This window comes from Podarcis muralis, chromosome 3, assembly GCF_964188315.1.
Source record: "Podarcis muralis chromosome 3, rPodMur119.hap1.1, whole genome shotgun sequence".
NCBI lineage: Eukaryota > Metazoa > Chordata > Lepidosauria > Squamata > Lacertidae > Podarcis > Podarcis muralis.
Window position 1 is genome coordinate 74,472,879 of NC_135657.1, and position 21,526 is coordinate 74,494,404.

Sequence of the window (21,526 nt, forward strand, 5' to 3'; positions counted from 1 at the left end):
TGCAACCCAGAAGGCTGTAAGTGTTCTGTTCTGGCAGCTCTTCAAGAAACGGGGAAGAGGTTGAGTGTACTTTATAAAGAAATCCTTTCAAGATGAGTTGGAGTTTTACTGGCTAGCATTGCGTTAGAGAATAGTCACTTTCTTTTGCAAAATTAAGAATTTTAAAAAATCAAATCCCTGCAATCTCCCAAAGTCTGCTTTGAATCTGGATGCAAATGTTCCTAAATGTTAGGAAGAAAGGCAAAACTGACGTTGTGATGAGAGTTTAGATGCCGCTTCAAGTTTATTGAAACCTCAGCCACTTCATTCATTCAAAAGCTGTGGACAAGTGCCAGTGAAGGAAAGGATTTGATGTTAGCAAACTGTAGTTCGGTAGTTAACAGAGTGGGGTCTTCTTGAAGTGAAATAATTAGGGGATGATTGAGAAATCCTGCAAATGGTTCAAGTGACATTTGTGACTTTTCTGCTCTGCTTTCATATTGAATGAGCTGGTCAGGGCTTAAGGGAAACGGCCTCTGTATGGTTCCCTGCAGGTGCCAAACATTTACCCTCTTTAAATAAGTTTTAGACTAATAGACTTTCAGCAAATCAAAGAATATGTAAATGTATGCTCTGTTTTGCAAGTATGAGTGAAAATTTGAAATACTATGCATTATTCAAACTGTAGATATGAATATTTCTTTACTTGCATTAAGACTTAATCTTATTAACAGTGAAAACCTTAATACCATGAATCATAGTACTTCAGAGTTTTGAGCTAAGAACATAATATGCCACATGCAAACTATATGATTTTAATGAATGCATTTAATGTTAATTCAGGTTGGCCCTAATCCAGAAGGACAGAGGTCATACTCTGGTCAAATAAAAAGGGAAATCTCATCAGGTTGAGGATGGTACGGTTAGAAGACTTAATTTTTGAGGCATATCACATTTTTATGTGTCAATGGCAACCTTAATAAAAGGTGATGCATAATGAAATGCAATTGTGTCATTATTAAGATAGTTTCAATTAAGTTTTATTAAGTACAGTGCTGGGAGACTTGTTTTTCAGAAACTGTAGACTGTTTAAAAACACATTTATTGAGAGATAATTGGCATTTAATTTTCATGTGGAAGATTTAACAAGTTGCACCAGTCTTTTCAAAGTCTATTAATTTGTGTTTCAGGTGAGAGAAGAAGAAATAGAAGAGCTTGAAGCCTTGCTGGGTGATTTCTGTGAACTTCCCGCTCCTGGTGGTGTAGAGAACAGTTACGGGAAAATAAATATCCTTCTGCAAACATATGTTAGCCGAGGAGAGATGGACAGCTTTTCCCTTATTTCTGATTCTGCTTATGTTGCACAGGTATGAATGTGTGCATGTGTCCAATGAAGACTTACCCCAGAAACACAGAAAACTAGAGGTCCCATGTGTTCAAGCCCATACACATTTGACATGAGATTTGGATTTGAAAAACTAATAGTTTTGTGTGTATGTGTATCAATCTATATGTAATGCGCATACATATATATATATATATATATATATATATATAGCGCTTATTGCCCACAGGGGATCCTTTTCACAGTTACGTTGTTTGTTGAAGAGCTCTGTGCATGTGCCATGAAGTCCTGAAATATTGCTTATTTTAGAAAACATGTTGACCTAACCATTGTCACCCAGGAAAGAAGAGTCAGACTTAGAATACACCCCGTGCTCACTTCTGTGGTTGGTCGTTGTAAGGCAAGACTTATCATGGTAGATTATCATGGCTTTCAGAAAGCCTATCCTCTAGGGTTTCAAAAAATTTTGGTTGAAAACTCTTGCTGTATTTTCTTCACAAACTTTGTGCTCTTTGTTGACTAAAAGCTTTTCTATTCAAAGCATTTGCATATCCAAGGCAATGTTCAACCACAAGAAACAAATAAATAACATACAATATGGTAGCATAGATAAGATGATAAAGCAGCAGTTTTTAAAAAAATTAATTTCTCAGCAAATGACTTATGAAACTAAGTCGCTTTCAGCTTGTTGTTGGAAGCTGTAAAGTCAAGCTGCCAGCTGCCGCTTCAAGAGAAAATTACATAATACGAATACTACAATGGAGAAAGACCTTCCTGAACGTCCATGTTGGGGCATCATCCCTTCAGAAAGTTCTGTGTGCCCCCGAGGGAAGGCAGAAATGAGGTGGCCAGGCCTGGAAGTTAGTGCTGTCAGCTCCTGAAGTTGGCATGAGAATATTTTGTGCCATTTGTTTGTTTTAATAGTTTAAATTGTAGTCTACACTGGGTTTTTGGCCGAACTAAATATGAGCAATTAATGTCATCCATAGTTGCACCGTTCCATTTGAAACGTATGTGTATTGTAATGGATAAGGAATAGACATAACAATACAATTTATCACCTGTTTGTACCCTACAGAATGCAGCACGTATTGTCCGAGCTCTTTTTGAAGTGGCTCTTCGAAAACGCTGGCCTGCGATGACATACCGGCTACTAAACCTTAGCAAAGTAATTGACAAGCGATTGTGGGGTTGGGTCAGCCCTCTGCGACAATTCTCAGTCCTGCCACCATCAGTCCTTTCCAAATTGGAGCAAAAGAATCTCACAATTGATAAGTTGAAGGACATGAGGAAAGATGAAATTGGTAAGATACAGAAAAAAGCTAAGTCAGTGTGTCTTGACTAGATTGAACTCTATTTCTGTCTTTACTGTTTTGCTTGCATTTCAATCCTGCCCTTATCCTGAGGCCTTTGTGGCATTAATCTTAGACTACTGAAAATACTTCTCTGTAATAAAGGCTCACAACCTAAATTTATATTGACTTGCTTGCACATTGCTTTGTTCTTAGAAACATACTACTCCTCATCCTACTGAGTCCCATGTAGCTCAAATGCGACCTGATGACATGGACAGGATCTTGGGCCAAGCAATATTTCTCTCTCTGGGCCAATTTAAAAGTTGTTGTGCGATTGGCTCCTTTCCCCACCACTTCCCTTAGACTTCTGGTAAATGCAGATTTGTTTCAAGTTTTATATTTACTTTGCAGGTCACATGCTTCATCATGTGAATATTGGGTTAAAGGTCAAACAGTGTGTCCATCAAATTCCCTCCATTACAATGGAAGCGACCATCCAGCCAATTACACGCACTGTGCTGAGAGTTAGGTTGAACATCACTTCGGATTTCAAATGGAGCGATCAGGTAAAGATGCCTAAAACGTAAAGCCTGGAGAATCTGCTAAATGACTTGGAATCCTCTGGGTTTGACTCAACGCACAACCAGTTAGCATGATTTTTTAAAAAAGTAACTTTTCCTTGCCTATACTTCAGATGACATTTTGATGTATGGTACAGTGGTACCTCAGGTTAAGTACTTAATTTGTTCCGGAGGTCCATACTTAACCTGAAACTGTTCTTAACCTGAAGCACCACTTTAGCTAATGGGGCCTCCCGCTGCTGCCACGCTGCTGGAGCACAATTTCTGTTCTCTTCCTGAAGCAAAGTTCTTAACCCGAGGTAATATTTCTAGGTTAGCGGAGTCTGTAACCTAAAGCGTATGTAACCCGAGGTACCACTGTATATGAATCTTGTATTTTGCTTCACTAAGATCAGAAGCATATTGGTCGTGAAGCTATGCCTCTAAATTGGCATCCATCACACTGAATGTTGCCAACCACATGGGTAAATTTTAAGCAATCCCATGAATCCAGGGAAACTGCAAAGTATAGCTTTTTGCAAGAATCCTACTACGAAAAAAAATCTGTTGGTCCCACACATTCTTGCATGGGGACACCTAAGTAGGAGATAGGAGTCTTTCCTTTCCACACTAAATAGGTTCAAATATGCCTTGCTGATGTTAGGCACAGTGGTATTCTGAGACATTTTACCAACATTTTTTCCATCAGTCGAAATAATGCACCTGCCAGTTTACTTTAATGTGCAGATTGAAAGTCTTAACAGAGCTAGAATAATTTTAATGAGCGTGGATTTTCTTTGTCAACTAGGTACATGGAACAGGTGGAGAGCCCTGGTGGATTTGGGTGGAAGACCCTACCAATGATCATATTTACCATTCAGAATATTTCATTATTCAAAAAAAGCAGGTAAATGTATCCTACACAGCAGTTCAAAGCACATACCACGTAAAGTGGTGGGATAGACTTCCATAAACATCAGTTTAATATAAATGTTGTAATACAATTTTATTAGGTATCCAGTATCTGTCTGAATTTTGTTTTCAGATTCACATGCTAAAATTGGCTTTCTGTGTGATCATTCACTGGCATCACTTTAAAAATAAAATCTAATAAAGGATTTGCCTTTCTGGTGTGTCTGAAGGAACAATTACTTGCAGATGAAAAATCAAATATGTGACGCTACCTTCTATTACAGATGTCAATACAGATTATTACTAGCTACAGTTCCATCAAAAGAAATCACTTAATAAGCAGGAGCCCAATCCTATTGTGTTAAGCCATTTAGTACAGAATCTGTCTCTAAAGCCCAAAGAACCGAAAGAGAGGAATTGCTTCTCTTCTGTTTGACTGTGTGTTTTATGAATATAAACAGATGCAATAAGCTTCGTTGCTTATGTGTATTTCATTTTTTGCATTTACATGAAAATTCAGAGCAACATAATTTTTGCCATCCGGAGAGTGATTATTGTAGTGTATGTGTGTATTTTTTACATTTATTTTTACCATAGGTCATTGCAAAAGAGACTCAGCTGTTGGTATTCACAATTCCCATTTTTGAACCACTACCATCCCAATACTATATCCGGGCTGTATCTGACAGATGGTTAGGAGCTGAGGCTGTCTGTATCATCAATTTTCAACATCTGATTCTACCAGAAAGACATCCACCTCATACAGGTAACAAAGGAGAGCAGCATTCCTGCACAATCATAGGTCATTTTGATTTCTAAGGCTATCGTTCGTCCTAAAATGATAATATGCAGCATTGTTTATGTTTCTTCCTTCCTCACTTGTTGGTAGTTTAGATTGTCAATACTTTACAACAGTGAAATCTGTTAGCTAATCTTCAATGAATCTTTGGAACTTCTCACTTAGCTACAGCAAATTGACGTATGCTTTACAACATTTTTCTCTTAATTGTCTCTGAGCAAAACACTCAGTGGAATTTTCAGTATTTTGTGCCATTAGGAAAAATACATTTTGTCCTTAAAAGAGAGGGATAATATTTTTTCTTCACTATACTATTTGTTTTATCTAGGAACTAATACAGGGCACTACTTTCACATTATTTTATTCATTCCCCACATTTATTAGTCACAAAATCAAAAACAGGTGGCACATGCATTTGTTTGCTGCTTCTAGGTTTACCAGAGAGATATAACCTCAGTGTGCCTATTATTGTATAGACTTCTTTTGTCATCATCCCTGTTTAAAATCCAGTATACTTAGCGCATTCAGAATGTACATGTCTGGAGCTGACAGCTCCCTGTTTTTGCATGTATAAATTCATACGTGCATGGGATGTGTTTAGCCATTGTTGTGCTGCACCTAAGCTGTCTGGCTAAACATGTGTACCCTATTTATCTAATTGACTGATCAATGAGTGCTATTCAGAAGAAACAAAAAGATATTTACACATCAGCAGATAGGGGACCTCCAGGATTTATGGTAATTGACTGCCATTCCCATCTGGTTCCTCTGAAACAATGAAGTGTACAGAGGTCCTGCTAGACAAAGATCAAGAAAAGGCATTTTCTCCCTCTGACAGATCCCAAGAAATCACAGCATTAGCAGGGAATGATGAAAGAGTTCTGAAATATCTATGAAAAGTATGTTGTGAATATTAAGTCCTGCAGCTTCAGCAGATTTTATCGCTCTCCATCCATACCTTACTGTGAAGCATCCTAAAAGAGGCACTGAGATCTTGAGCCAAGCGTAACTTCAAAGAAAGCATCTGTGTAACAGAATCGATGCGAGTCCTGACTAATTTAATAGAAGTCCAATCCAGTCTTGTTATATACCGGTACATATCAGAGCTTCAGCTCTCCACAGCTCATAATTGTTTGGCAATCAGATGCTTCCAGAATGTTCTATATAATCCTGTTGTTTTCTCCTGAATTTCTCATTGCATTTAAAAAATATAATTGGGATATCCTGATCAACCAATCAAATATTATGTGGTGATTTGTCATATCTTTACTTTGGCAATAAAGTTAACAAAACTGTCTTTGCTTGGACTAATGTTGTGGTCTCAGCTTTACCTCAGCTTGTCCATAGAATGGGCCCATTCTTTTGAAGTGTTGCTTTTCCCCACTAGATATTAAGAAACTTCTGTTTATTTTGCTTCATTGTAAAGAAATACAGTTTCCCCTGTAACACTAAAACATCAATCCTCTGCCACACGCCTTGCCATGTAGAACAACTTTGAGATTATCATAATTCAGACCTGCACATGTGAATAGATTTTTAGAGGTCTGAATATGGGAGATCTGCCATTGTCCTATTTGTATCATTTTCAGGCATAGGACATAACGGCCATGTTCAGACATGAAGTTAACTATGGTTTAGCATTAAGTGAGTTTTGGGCTTCTACATCGCCTCTCCTCCGGTGGAGTCATGAGCAAGACATGGAAAAATTGGGAGAACATTGTAGGGGAACGCATTGGAGCAAGATCCCTCCACTAAGTTTTGGTCAATTCCCCCATTGTAGCCCCTAATAACACAGCCACCACCCCAAAAAAAGCCTATATTGAGAGGGATTTGAGAGTTGCATGGGATTGTAAGGAGAAAGAGAAGTGAAGTAAGTTATGTGAGCTGCCTTCCATTCATGCAAGTACTGAGTTCTGTGCTTTTGTACTATTAAATCCAATTATGCATCACTGTTTCTTTTTTCTACTTCTGAATCTCCTCCCCAATCACAGCTGTATTTTAAGACACTTCTCTTAGTAGAACTGCTACTGTATAAGCAGACATCTGTTTTTTCAGGGCTTTGGGTATCCTTTTCCTCAACCACAGCGTTTTTCTCCATGATTTAATTATAAATGATGGGTTGCATTTACTTTGATATGGCAGATTTTGATCTAATTTCAATAGGTTTGAAAAGACAATGTGGACAGCATCCTTCACAGTCTGGTTCATATATTATGTGTTTTCCAGGGTTTTTGGTGCTGACATTATAAATGATGCGATGTTCCGTGTTGCAAGCTTAAATATATACTAATCGTAATTCCTCAATTTTTAGAATTACTGGATCTCCAGCCTTTACCTATCACAGCTTTGGGACGTCCTGAGTATGAAGCCCTGTACAAATTCACTCATTTCAACCCAATTCAGACGCAGATATTCCATACACTTTATCACACAGATTGTAATGTTCTTCTTGGAGCTCCCACAGGCTCTGGGAAGACAGTTGCAGCAGAACTGGCTATCTTCAGAATTTTCAACAACTATCCTACATCCAAGGTTTGCAAAAACATTTATTTTCCTGAGAAATGTTCACTTTTTTTATTCTGCTTTTTATTAGTTCTGAACTTGGCATGCAAATGGACAGTGCTATTGTGTAAGAACACTTCTTTCTTATCTGAGTGTGTTCATTAAAGAATGTTTTACCACACTCGTGAAATGGAAAAACCACTACTAAATATGAATATTTTTGTTACCAATGAATGAGAAATGCAAGGAAGTAAACACAATATGTTGTAGTTGTTTTAAATGTTCTTATTAATTATTTTTAAACTTACAATATGTCTGTATGTTCACACTTTTTCTTGCTTCCTTTGGCCTTTGTCTTGCAGGCAGTGTATATTGCTCCCCTGAAAGCTCTGGTGCGAGAGAGAATTGAAGACTGGAAAATTAGAATTGAAGAAAAGCTTGGTAAAAAGTAAGCTTGCTTTTTTACAGGTCAGAAATAAAACTTTTTTGTAAAAAGAAAGAAAGAAAGAAAAGAAAAGCAACAACAATCCTGTAATACCTCATATTCAGATAAAGGTTAGCTTCCATGTCAAGAGAATTGTCAACAGGTAGCATAAAAAAGAAAGTTGTGTGCTTCAGAACTTGTTGTCCTTTGAGAATTCTGCTGCCTTTACAAGACAGCATAACTTGTACGTGACAGTAAAAGTTGTAAAACTTGTAGAGAATAAATTCCTGAAGAGTATTTTTATGAAGAATATTTCTTAAGGCTCAGGATCCTTTCCCTATATAACATACATACACAGAGAGAGAGAGAGATCTTAGCCCAGCAGAAACTTCCTATACATTGATCTAGCATTAACTAAGCATCTGTATATATGGGACGCGGGTGGCGCTGTGGGTAAAAGCCTCAGTGCCTAGGACTTGCCAATCGAAAGGTTGGCGGTTCGAATCCCCGAGGCGGGGTGCGCTCCCGTCTTTCAGTCCCAGCACCTGCCAACCTAGCAGTTCGAAAGCACTCCCGGGTGCAAGTAGATAAATAGGGACCGCTTACTAGCGGGAAGGTAAACGGCGTTTCCGTGCGCTGCGCTGGCTCGCCAGATGCAGCTTTATCACACTGGCCAGGTGACCCGGAAGTGTCTCCGGACAGCGCTGGCCCCCGGCCTCCTAAGTGAGATGGGCGCACAACCCTAGAGTTGGACACGACTGGCCCGAACGGGCAGGGGTACCTTTACCTTTACCTTTTTAAGAATCTGTATATGTGATAAATGTTCAGATATTATCTACACACATCACACCTTGAAATCACTTTATAATAGGGATGACTTTATAAAAATCATGACTAGGGTAGATAGAAGATCTGCTACTTTTTCAGCATGGATAAGTAGGGTCCTGTATTAGAATGAATATTGTTTTTCCCTACTGACCTCTAGGCTACCACTTTCATGACAACTCCAGCTTTGATCCTGTCTGTAAAAGGAGCTGCTACAACTAGAATGAAGACTGACTACTTTCCATTTTCAGCTAGGGTGATGGATTAGGAAGTCAGCCTTGGGATCCTATTGTTGATTCATCCTAGTCAGAGACAGCAAAGAGTTTGGGGGGTTTCTGCATGTTTATATTAAGGGTTAATGTTATGGCCCTACGGTCTACTCCAAAACGGATATGAATCTGTGTTGTATTGCTTCACAATGACCATTTGACTCCCTTTACAGGGTTGTGGAGTTGACAGGGGATGTGACTCCTGATATGAGGTCAATTGCCCAAGCTGACCTCATTGTTACTACACCAGAGAAGTGGGATGGGGTCAGCAGAAGCTGGCAGAACAGAAGCTATGTTCAAAAAGTTTCCATTCTCATCATAGATGAGATCCATCTGCTAGGTGAGCATCGTTTTCACCATTATTATTGCTGGAATTGAAGTGTGCTCTGGCATTGCGAGTTGAACTTTAAAGAATATTGATGTCTGTTTTCCTTTTCCTCCTTTCCTAGGGGATGAGAGAGGCCCTGTGTTGGAAGTTATTGTGTCTCGTACTAACTTCATCTCATCTCACACAGAAAAGCCTGTCAGAGTTGTTGGTTTGTCGACTGCATTAGCTAATGCCAGGGATCTTGCCGATTGGCTAAATATCAATCAGGTATGCAAAAGACATGAACGCCAGTTGTTTTTGAGAGGAGGAGCACTCTGGCATTGGTTTGGGGATAAAAACAACCTGAGGCATGAACAGTGAACCATTTATATGTTTTCTCTTTAGATGGGGCTATTCAACTTCAGGCCGTCAGTGCGCCCAGTTCCCTTGGAAGTACACATTCAGGGCTTCCCAGGGCAGCATTATTGTCCTCGTATGGCTAGCATGAACAAGCCAGCATTTCAGGGTATGCAACCAAAGCTACAACTTTATTTTTATGAGTCTGTGATAGACAAATTGTATTATGTGTTGTTGTGTATCTTCTTGGTTTTTGTTTCAGCAACATTACCCAGCTTCAGGCCTTGTACATTAAAGATGCTAGCACCACACATGTCAGTGGAACTTAAATGTATTTCAAACAGAATAATTGAAATTACTGTTCACATTTGACACTGTGTAAACATTTTTCTATTAATATTTTAAGATTTACAACATAAAACCTTTTGTGGTATTAATTCAGTAAGAGATTTGCTCCTCATGGAAGCATTAAAAATTGCAAACAGAAGTTGCATGTCAAGCTAAGCTTGCATAATTCTGATTTCAGGGCAATAACCATAAACTTCAGAATTTTCAGTGTGCCCAAATATGTCTCTGTTTTCAATTCTTTATTCTTAAACTGGCAAGCGGGATAGATTTAAGAACCACCTTCATATTTTATTGAAACATGTTCTGTGTACGTTCCATAAGGAATATTTATTATATCAATTAAAAAGAAGTCCCCAAATAAATTTTGTGATGTGAACTGCTGTTGATTGTAAGGCGACAGTTGTGAGGTGACTTTTTAGCTGATCTAATTAGCCTTATGACAGAAACTAAGTATTGATTGGGGACTGGAGACCAATCTTGGCAGTTCAGATTATTTACACCTCAAGGAGGAGTATTGTAGAAAAACACTAATGAACAATAAATCTGTCCAGAGCTGTTCAGCTACACCTGTTCCAGAAGCAACAAAAATTCATTAGCTGTCAAGCTTTCTTTAGGCCATAGATATATTGATTTCTATATGAAGACACAATATTTACATTGTCTCCTATCATCCTTATGTGTACAAGCATTGGTTTCCATTTGCAGAAATGTTTTGCCATGATTTATCCTAAAATTAAGTGGAACTTCAGAAGACTGCATGAAGGGATAAAATCATTTTATATTCAGCAAATCCTTTAGCATTTAAACAAGTATGTGGTACATATTGATGATAGTATCTGAAACAGTAGCTTGGTGCTCTTAAAACTTTGGCTGATTGATCAAATTGCTATAGAAATTTGATTTATAGAGAGGTTTTCTTTACACTTGTTTGATATAATATGGTTGTGAATGTGTCAACATTTTCCTTTATAATCTCCATTTCACAGCCCATAAAATTTTGTTGCCAGCTGAAACTTTTCATGCTCAGCAAGAAAATACTTAAAAAATAAAACTGGATTGTTGGCTTGTCTGTTTTGGTATTTGAAGTGCAAAAGCACAACAAAACAATAATAAAAATACCAATTTAAGTCAAGGCAGTTTCCATTCAAATGAATGCATGGCTGATGTAAAGGGTTTGTGCAAGGATTACTGACTGAAGGAAATATATTGCATTGTTCTGAATTTCTGGTTTTCCACAGCTATCAGGAGTCATTCTCCAGCCAAACCAGTTCTTATATTTGTATCATCCAGACGTCAGACTAGACTTACTGCTTTGGAGTTGATTGCTTTTTTGGCAACTGAGGATGATCCAAAACAGTGGCTGAATATGGATGAAAGAGAGGTATACATTTTCTGTTAATTGAATTAGGGGGATTTCTGGTTTTTCTCTTCTCCTCCCTCCCTCCCAATTTCTTTTTACCACCCTTCCATTTTATTTGTTTGCTTTTTTTCTTCAACTTGACATCTGGCATTCTATCTCACAACAGATCTCAAGGATAGACTAAACTTGCACAGTGTGCTCAACTTCTGCTTCCTTAGGATTCCCCCTTCACTGGGACAGGATGAAATCTTCCTGTAACAAATGAAGCAAGCCAGCCTAGCATAGCTGTGATTTAGCAGCTGTGTGCTCCACCTACCAAAACCAAAAGATAGCAGCAACTATGGAAGTTCCCTCAATGGGAAGCTGGAATGCCCTCACTGCAGATGGCTGGGAGAGTTATTCCAGAATTTCTCATTTATATACATTCCAACGCCATCAACTTTCCATAAGTCCCTGGAAGCTCACTGGTCCTTGCAGGGCTGCTTTTGGAGTGCTTAAATTTTCCATTTTATTTTAATTTACAAAGTTACACACTTCTCTGCCTAGGGAGTCTCCTGAGTTGGTAAAACTTTCTGCCCTCTTTATTTAGGCGGGGGCGGGTCGTTTGCTTCAAAACTGATGATTTACCTCTGATGCTAAAATTGAGTGGTTGAATTCTCTCCAACCCAGCTTCACGTTTCATTGAGTGAAATGTTCTGAGCACCCTATTCTTAATAGTGGTGCACGAAGGGTTAGACTTCAATTACTAGTTAGCTATGTTTTTTGTTCTTAGGTGGCTTGTGGTGTGTTACACATGGTACTCTAGAAATCATATTCAATTGGCAAATAGCAACAAATGATTCAGATCACATATTCAGTAGGGTCAAATTCTTAAGAATAAATTGTCACTTAACAGTTCCCATTTTGTGTTATGAAAATGACCTTGTATCTCTTAGCTGTTTAGCTAAATGTCACATCTTCCCTTGAGCATTCTAAAAATTACAGAGTGTGTCCTTAGATGGTAATGTCTTTAAAATTTTAACTAAAGCAGTGTTAACTATAACTGTCATCAGTGGTTTAATGCAACATTGTTACTGGACATGATTATTTTTAGGAAGGGTGTTTGACCTCCAAAGCCAAAGCATGCTTACTTGGGAGCAAGTCCCTGAGTTAAATGAGGTTTGTTCTTTAATAAGGGCACTTGTGATTGCAAGCTTTGAGTGCTAGAAATGTTGTTGTAAGCATTGGAACTTATGCTGCTTGCCGAGATTTGGGTTTTAAAGAGACTAAGCAGAAGTATTTATTTAAAAGGTCCACAGACCGTTTGATTGATAGGATATTAATTTGGGAAATTAAATCAGTTTAAGAGGTATTTATGTAAAGGTGGTATGGGGTATAATGATGAATGTGGTGTAATTGAAGGAGAATTAATTTGGAGTAGAACATGGGTGGGGAATTCACTGGGTGCGCAAATGGATTGAAGAAGAACCATTTTACAGATCTTCTGATTGGAGTAAGAAGGGGACATTTTGCACAAGCTCAGAGAGAGACAGTGCCCGGGGTGTCGGGAATTTTGAGAACATTAGATGCAAGCATATTCTTCCAATTCCAAGGTGTGAAAAAACTGCTCATCAGCACAACAGCACAAAAATGTTGACAATTAAGTTTGGCAATTGTGTAAAAGAGGAGGGAAATTGTCAGGATGATACTTGTGAAATTAAAACATCCCAGGGGTCCTGTGGCACCATAAAAGCAAATACAATTATTATTGCATAAGCTTTCTGTAAGCCATCATCAGTTGCATGAATTGTGCAGGTGTTGAATATTATTTATGCATAAGATAGCACACACTGATCTCTAGCATTTCTATTCATAGCACATTTCAGTGCTCATACTGCTTCACGTACTTTCAACATCATCATAATCTTTACAACAGCCCTGTAACGTGGCCAGTACAGTATTATTCCCACCATGTGCAGGTGGGCTGAAGGGTCCAATTCACATACAGTGTACAATACATTTTGTGACTGGCCATGCATCTCATGGGAGCCATTTTGTGACTGTGGCCGTTATATTTTAGTGGGCCTTTCATTCTTATCCGCAAAGCAAAGAGAAAACTCGACAAACTCTGTTTCAGTGCTGCTGCTTCCTCCTCTTCAATGAAATCAGCTGAAATACCTGAAGCTACATAAGAGAAAATGAAATAGAACAAAATTGCAAAGAAGATAACGGTTCACAATGGTTATTACTGATTTGACACCTTAAGTACTTATTTGTATTTCCTGAGTTGCAAGTGATATAGGCCCTTAGGTTTTAACACATTCCTAAGGACAGGAAAAACTACTTGACAGGGTGTACAGTGCATTGGGGAAGCTTCCTTTATATCCAAACATTTTTAATACAGCACATGATCATCTGAATTGCATAAGCAAGGAAAAAGAGGATTCATTGTGCAGATGTTGTTGATAAGAGAGAGGTTTATTTGATATCTACAGTGGCCATGGAACAGAACTGATGGGGGCAAGATTTTTGAGTTGTGAGCTAATAAAATAGTTTCTGCTTTTGAATAGTTCTTAAAGTAGAGACTACTTAAGGACATTCAATTATCCAAAGGCAGTTAAGATTTAGGAAATGGCTGACAAACCTCCAGAAGCAATGCTAGTCTTAGAAAGATTTTTGAAATCAGTGGAAGGATTCTAGAAGCTTTGACATACAAGTTCATAGACATCTCTGAAAGTTGGTTGCCTTAAAAGCACCTTTTTGACTTTTCATTTATTTAGGTGTTTTGAAGCCAAGTGATCTGCTTTTACCAAATTCTTCTTCAATTACAATTTTAGACCTAAATTATTTTGGTTAGGAGGTAGTTATAGGTGTCTTATTGAACAGATGCAAGTTGTTTGGCCCCCATGCAAAGTTTCTACCTTCCACTTTACCACTGAGCCAGTCCTCAGAAAATCACTGTACGACAGCAGTAAGTTAGGATAAAAACCTTGGCAGGCCAGATGTGGTCTGTAGGCTTTAATGTTTTCTGTTATTGTTCTAAAGTCTCCTCTTCTTCCACCTTGGTTGTGAGAGTTCATGTAAACAATGTTATTGCAGAGCATCAGTACCTCCTGTGAGGGCAAATAGATTTGTAGATTCAGTATCTTCTTCAGGACAGACATCATTTGGCATAGTTATTTCAGACTGATGGACAGAACTAAGCTTCCTAAAGCAACATATACATCAGAAGGCTCAGTTTGGTCAGAATCAAGTATACACTTCCAGAGATAATGCTAAATACATTATTCCTGGTAAATGAGCCACCATAGCTGCTAGAGGGCTGTGACAATTTGTGTCCTGGGCTTTTTAGACTTGTCTACCCATGTACTATCTGAAACCAAAGGGGCACATTGTTTGCCAGATGTGAAATATATTGGCATTATTTTCAGCTCTCCTACCCCACTACAGGTGCTGGGAGCAATTGTAGGAGATGACTAATACTGTCGCTTTTTAAATCCCAGTTGATTGATCCAGGTCAGTTGCCTTTTATTTCATTCTTTTTAAGAAAACTCTTCAGCTGATGATTGTAGGCGGAGCTGCCCATTCACCACAAGGCCTGAAACACCTATATGTCATGCTGTCCCATTCTGAGAATATCCTGTGTTGTCTGTTGCGCTAGAGCACAAAAGAGAAAGTAAATTGCTAGGTGTGTCACCAGTTTGAGCAGTCCAGGCTATCCTGACAATTTGACAGATATAGCAGAGACAGCCTTATGTAAGTGTTACTCATGTATACCAGCTAGAGTGGAATGGCGCTTTTAGCTTTGCTCCAACATCAGCTCATCTTTCTTAAAGAACTGTGTGTTTTGTGTGACTGTCTTGCCTGTATAAAAAAGCAAATGTGTGAGGTTCTCTTCTGGCGTGAGAGCTTTGTGCCACTGGGCGCGCCCTACAAATGAGGAGATGCTCACACATTTGCTTTTTGTGTGTCCCCACACTGGTTTGTATTTGTGTTCCCTACACACAAGTAACACATGCTTAGGTCATAGTAACCAAAGCCAGATGCAAGTGAGCAATGTGCTCACAGTACTGAGAACAAACTTTGGTGCCTCGCATTCTTACATCAAGGGAAACAGTAATATTTTTTTTTCTCTTTAAAGGGTCTATGACAGTTTCCCTGAAGATTCATGTTTTGAAAGCAATAGTAGAATAGCCTCACTAGACACAGTAGTGTGATTTGCTTTGCTTTTAATGTATTTAATCACAAGGTTTAGCTCCTTGTGATTGATCAGTGTAGGTGAAACAAAACTAAGGAGATTTATTTATAGGGTGTATGTAACTCCTAGACTGCAAAGAGGGCATCCAACAGATTCAGTCCTGTGTAACGTACAGTATTGTGCCAATTAGGTACCTAGGAAAGATCCTGTTGAAAACAGAAGCTAGTTCCTGTGACAAATGTAAAAAAGTGCAACATACTAAATTAGTATTTGCTTGAATTTGATTTTCTTTACTATAGTCTGAAATTTTAACAGATGAGACTCATGAGGAGAAGGGAAATCTAGTACTGGTATGTGGCTTTTAAACTACAATTGCAACTTCTTTCCACAGTGTATTTAGTACTGTAAACATCTACAGCTTGTTAAGATTGTACTACAGCTAATTTAATAAAGCTAATGTAGTATCTTTTAAACAATTACACTTAGTAACACTTAGGAAGGCCTCATCCAATTCCTGCTAAGAACATTAAAAAGACTGCCACACGTATTGTGGAAGGCGGTGGAGGCCTTTATAGCTTCTCAACAGGAAACTGATGTGCAGCTGTGAATATGAAGCAAAATGTGTGTGCATGTATACAGAGGAATAGGCTTCCTATATAGATCTAAAAATAGAAGTTTAAAAAACTGCTCTGTTTAGAGAGTGTCAAGAGAGTGTCAAGCATATCCTTTTGCTTCTAACATTCATATCAATAACTTAATATTTTCAATATGATTTTCAAAGAAAGAAAAACAGAGTGGTTTTGAACATGTTGTGACAGCTCTCTCTCTCCAATTTTAAAGGCAATGTTAGGGCAATCTGTAGTTTGTGGGTGAAATTTAATGCTGCTTCTCTGTTCACAAAATGTATTTTGATCCATCAGAAAGAGAGAAAGAAAGGCGATTATCTCTCATTGTCCCTTCTGTCTGCAGGCCCTCTACCACCACTTGCTGAAGAGTACCCCAACCCTTTGGAACAGATTTTTTGGGGGTGCAAAGGTCTGCAGCATGGAGGGAATTTGGGGGAAATAGCCTCCCCTTTTCTTACATTAGTAAATGTCTCTGCTAGATCAAAAGCCATTTCACAAGCAGAATGGCAGCACTGGATTTCACCCAAATGATATTTCTTTAATCATTTCTTCTCGGGGCTTTCAATATTCTGAAACAAATACGTTTGGGTTGGATGAAGGCATGCCCTTCCACAAATGGAAAAGCTCTTTCCATTCGCAGAAGAGATTCTGATTCAGCAAGGGCTGCCACAAGAGAAAGGAGGGAAATGATTTCTGCAGCCCACATCACTGGCTCCTATTCTGTTCCACAGGGTCCCCTAATCATTTGGAGCAGCTTTTTGGTGAGCAGAGGAAAAAGAAGATTCGGGGGGGGGGGGGGAGGCTCCCTTTCCTTGAGTCAGGAGGTGTCCCTTGAGCAGAACTCCACTCACAGGAAACCTGGAAATCTGTCTTTGTAAAATAATGTCAATTGCTCCTATTTTAAACCCAGTATTTTTTTAGCTAGGCTTTCACCTTATTTTTTAAATTTAAAATTAAAATGTTTGTTGTGACTGGGTTGGGACCTTTTCTATGAGTTGACACATTCAGCAGGAAATTTTTAAAAATACACAATAAATCTCTCTGTATTTTAGAATTCAATTTTAAAAATTCTATTCATTTATATTAGGATTGCGTATGTGTTTCTTGTTTACACGTATTTATCCTGCCTTTTCCCCCGAAGATCTTAGGGCAAGATACGTATTTTATCTTCGCAACAACCCTGTAAAGGTAGATTAGAATGAAAAATAGTAACTGGCCGAAAGTCACCCAGGAAGCTTCGTGGCCGAGTGGGGATTTGAGTAGACACCTCCCAGATCAAGCCCCACTCGGTATCCACTGTTGCTGCATGGATGGTGCTTAGAATGAGGCATACCAACATAATGTGTGGGCTGAATCCGTGTAGTGGGGGACCTTTCTCAGGATTTGCAGTGCCTCTTCCTTCTGCAGTGTTGTGCTTTATCATAAAAAAAAAAAGTGCCATTTAACTTTTAACGCAGCAGCACTTTAACTAAACTCAACATCTGTGCCAGATGTGAAATGTGTAATTATATTTTCTTTTAAAGACTTCATAACTTTCCTGATTCTTTTGTTCAGCCCATCTTTTTTTTTTTTTACCAGCCATTTCAGACAATCGATAAGCATTATGCAGTGGCATATGGTCTGGGTCTGATGTGCTTTGAAAAGGGTACAGAGTACTAATAATGAGGATTCTGCGAAAATGGGAAAACCAGGGCGGCAGATATGCTTTGAGAAAGTATGGGGTTTTAGCATCTTGAAACAATATATCACACTCAAAGGGACAGAATTGGACTGCACAATCTGTTAGCTCATTCTTGTCCAATCTGGTCTCCTCCTTTCTTTTGGAGCCAGTGTTGTCATCAACTTGCTGAATTATACCCTGACTGGAATGAATTTCAGACTCAGGGTAATGTATCTACTTAAATGGAATTCTATCTTTCTACGAAAAGCTTTTTAGGTATAATAAATTTTTTAAAATATATTTTTAAACCCTGGTAACGTTAAATTGTTCAGAATTTTACATGTGTGGAAGGAGTGAGAGAGAAAATACAGTGTTTTAGTCTGAGAAAAATCTTGCTGGTGTTGTCATGAGATTTTTCCCCGCAACTTTTTTTTTAAAAAAAATGTTATTTATGTTACAAAAGGAATCTTAAGTGCATCTTTCAGAGATAACTTTTAAATGGCACATTCATCGTTAAATTATATAACATGAGGGCTATACTTTTTTCGGAGTTTAAAAATCAACAGATCACATCAGAGTGGGTTGGATCTCTTTTATTATTAAAATAATAATAACCAGCCCACTTCAAATTAGCAAACCTTAGCTGAGCGACTGAAAACACAGTTTTCTTGCTGCTTCAAATTAATTTTGATAGCAAATGCATCTGGTAAACGTACTGTGCCTTTTCATGGTTAACACTTGTTCATGCTTTCCAAAGAGCTGTTATGTACGCGTGTTAATGTGTACACATTCCCTTGACAGGTTTTCTTTTGGCAGTGATGTCTTGAGCAAAGCTAGAAAAATCATTAAAGTTTGCTTCATGCTTGAGATGGGCAGTTTGCAAACATCTTGCACTGATAGCCATCTCAGAGGTTTCACGAGAACTATTATCTCAGCATTGTTAATCTGGCAATTGTCCTTCCAGCATTCCTCATGTTTTGTCGTATTTTATAAGGTGAATGGAATATGCATGCAAAAATAGAGTCCAGGAAAGTGGTTTTCCAGAAAACAAATTGTCGCTAAGAATTTTTAAAGCTGTGGAATGTGCTTCTGGGTAAAATAGGTGTTTGGAGTTTTTTATTACGCTGATTTATGTGAAAGTGAGGGGGGTCTGCTAAAAATGGCCAAGATTCCCCGCTGCTAGAATGACAGGCTCACAGTGCATATGCCAGCACTCCTGCTAAGGGTCCTTTAGTTTTGCTGTGTTAAATTACACAGCTTTGCAGGTATAGCTAACAGCACGGCAGGACATTGCTTTAGTACAAAGGCAGTGGGCGGATTGGGAGGGGATGAATAACATCATCAGCACAGCAAACGGTAAGAACTTCCTCTGTGAATAAATGTCCAGCAGTGTAATGGGGAGAGATGTTCTGTGCTTAAAACTTTGATAACAACCAGGAGCGGAAGTATAAAGTTGATTGGCCAAAGTAAACAAGAAAACAATTTCATGTTTTTATATTTCAAGAGGTCTGAGCATTTCACTGATGTTGAGCTAGAATAAATAGCACTATAACTACACTGCCGCAGGTCTTGCAACATAAGCCAATGTTAAAAGGGATGTGGCTGATCTGTGCAATGTTCCCTACTTAAAAATACAATGAATATACGCACTATGTATACTTGATCCTTTTAAATATCATTGCAAGTCATGTTTTCCTCCCAAACAGTGAACCAAATGTTTTAGCTACAGGACCCAAATTGTGGGGTCCATACCCCATACACACACACCCCACACAAAAAATCAGTTGTTGCTCCTTTACAGAAAATTGAGGGCTCCCTTTATAATCCACTATAAAATAGTCTCTTTGTTTAAGATGTATGTAAGACGGCCTCACTTTTATTCTTCTCCCATTGCATTTATGTCCGTGCACTGTATTCATTCATTCTACCCATCCAGTTGAGCTTCTGTAAATATACGATTTCCTTATGTTTCCATCCTATACTCTGGTGCACACATCAAACTTTCATTTTCCAGTGATTTACAATAAGCATTTGGGTAGCAGCATCTATCCTTGGGCTGATCTAGGAGCTTTCCTCAGATCATGTAAATTGGCAGCAAGCAGAACCAAAACATCACTTCAGAAAACTGGGTTCCCTGTTGTGCATCATTGTCAGATCATTGTTGTGGGATTTACATTATATTTGGCTCTTTGGGCTTGACAAACTAGTCTAGATAGGTGAGATATGAATAGATTGTATTAATTTTATGAGTTTTGTGAATTAAATAAAATTTTGCCATAATTTTACAAGTATACAGTAATATTGGTATTACCTGTTGACATAATACAAGTTACTATTTACTCAAATTTTAAAAAAGAAAAACAGATATGTTTTGATGTTCAGAAGTTGTTGGTGTTTATTAAAGGCCCCAAGGTCAGTCCCTGGCACCTCCAGATAAGGCTCAGAAAGACTTGCATCTGAAAACCTGGAGAGCTTCTGCCAGTCAGTGCAGAGATAATACTGGATAGTCCATTGGTTGTACTTGATAGACATGAAAGAATCTTCATGAAAGATTTTTTCTTTTTTCTTTTATTTTTTTTATTTTTGTTAAGTGACAAATAGCAAATAGTATAGCAAGAATAATAGAAGGTACAACATTTCCTTTTACAAAAACAATTTACAGACATCTTTACAAGGTCTATGCTCTTTGAATTAAAGGATTGGTCTCTTACAATAGCAAGGTACCCAACAGTAAATATAGTTCAGCATTTTCTTCTGTTTTATAGTAGCAACATGCAATAAAGGGGCTCCTTTTTTCAATGAATTTATCATCAATTTGTCTCCCTCCTCATATTTTGAGAATATGGTTTAGTTTTAACAATTGAACGCTATCCCATACTCTTACGATCCAGTTGTCCAGTATTGGCACATTAATTTTTTTCAACTTAGAATTACCATATGGGCCACTGTTTAAAAGTGTGCCGTTTCTCTGTCTTCTAAAAGAACAAGGTATTTTACGTATCACAGTATGTAACTGCGCAGTGGTGGAACATTTACTTTTATTTACTTGTTTCTTCTAGTACAGCAATCTGGAAGTGTCTTAGTTGGAGGCATAACCAAAATACATTCAACGTATCTATGTTATAGTTTTGCGTCTTCAGCATAGAATATTGAAGTAGCTGGCATTAAATACCACCTGGAAGGGAGTGTTATTGGAGACTAATACTAACAATTAGTTGAACTATATGGGTGGTGTTAAGCTAGATTTTATTCAGAGTAGATCCACTGAAATTAATGCACCTGCCACAGCTATGTTCATTAATTTCAATGGGTCTTCTCTGAATTAAAGCTAGTTGAATACCACCCTGTGTTTCTATAACTATTTATGAAAGGTTTCTTAAAATGTAAAACTATTATACCGTGTGGCTATTTTAAAAGGCCATGAACCAAAGAGCATGCCACTTTCAGTATGCCACTCACATTATTTCCAGAAAACACATCTTATGCTGCCTTGAACAATGTTTCTGAAGCTTGCCCAAGTTTGAGGCAGGTTGTGAGATACCATGGAGGAGTGCTTTCCAAAGAGGCCCACCTTGAGGGTTTCTACATGCACACCTTTGCATCAGTATGCAAATATGTACTGCTTGAATAATCCTTTTATAATTTCAAAAGCAGTATGAAACTCAGGAGGGTTTGCTTTCTGAAAGTTAGTGTTTTTCCGTGTATAAGACGCCCCCATGTGTAAGACGACCCCTATATTTTTTTAACCCAAAATTAAGAAATTAAATTGCTTAGCTTTTTT

The 21,526-nt window shown here is 38.2% G+C and overlaps 1 protein-coding gene across 2 annotated transcripts in view; it reads left to right on the top strand.

Moving 5' to 3' along the window:
* ASCC3 (activating signal cointegrator 1 complex subunit 3) overlaps window positions 1–21,526 on the top strand; it is a 205,333-nt gene that overhangs the window by 125,181 nt on the left and 58,626 nt on the right. For both annotated transcript variants that reach the window (XM_077926143.1, XM_028723051.2), the window contains 11 exons: window positions 1,170–1,346; window positions 2,403–2,628; window positions 3,031–3,185; window positions 3,988–4,086; window positions 4,689–4,857; window positions 7,202–7,422; window positions 7,755–7,840; window positions 9,084–9,250; window positions 9,360–9,505; window positions 9,623–9,743; window positions 11,161–11,303. In XM_077926143.1, coding sequence (XP_077782269.1) covers window positions 1,170–1,346; window positions 2,403–2,628; window positions 3,031–3,185; window positions 3,988–4,086; window positions 4,689–4,857; window positions 7,202–7,422; window positions 7,755–7,840; window positions 9,084–9,250; window positions 9,360–9,505; window positions 9,623–9,743; window positions 11,161–11,303 — 1,710 coding nt within the window. The remainder of the gene's footprint in view (window positions 1–1,169; window positions 1,347–2,402; window positions 2,629–3,030; window positions 3,186–3,987; window positions 4,087–4,688; window positions 4,858–7,201; window positions 7,423–7,754; window positions 7,841–9,083; window positions 9,251–9,359; window positions 9,506–9,622; window positions 9,744–11,160; window positions 11,304–21,526) is intronic.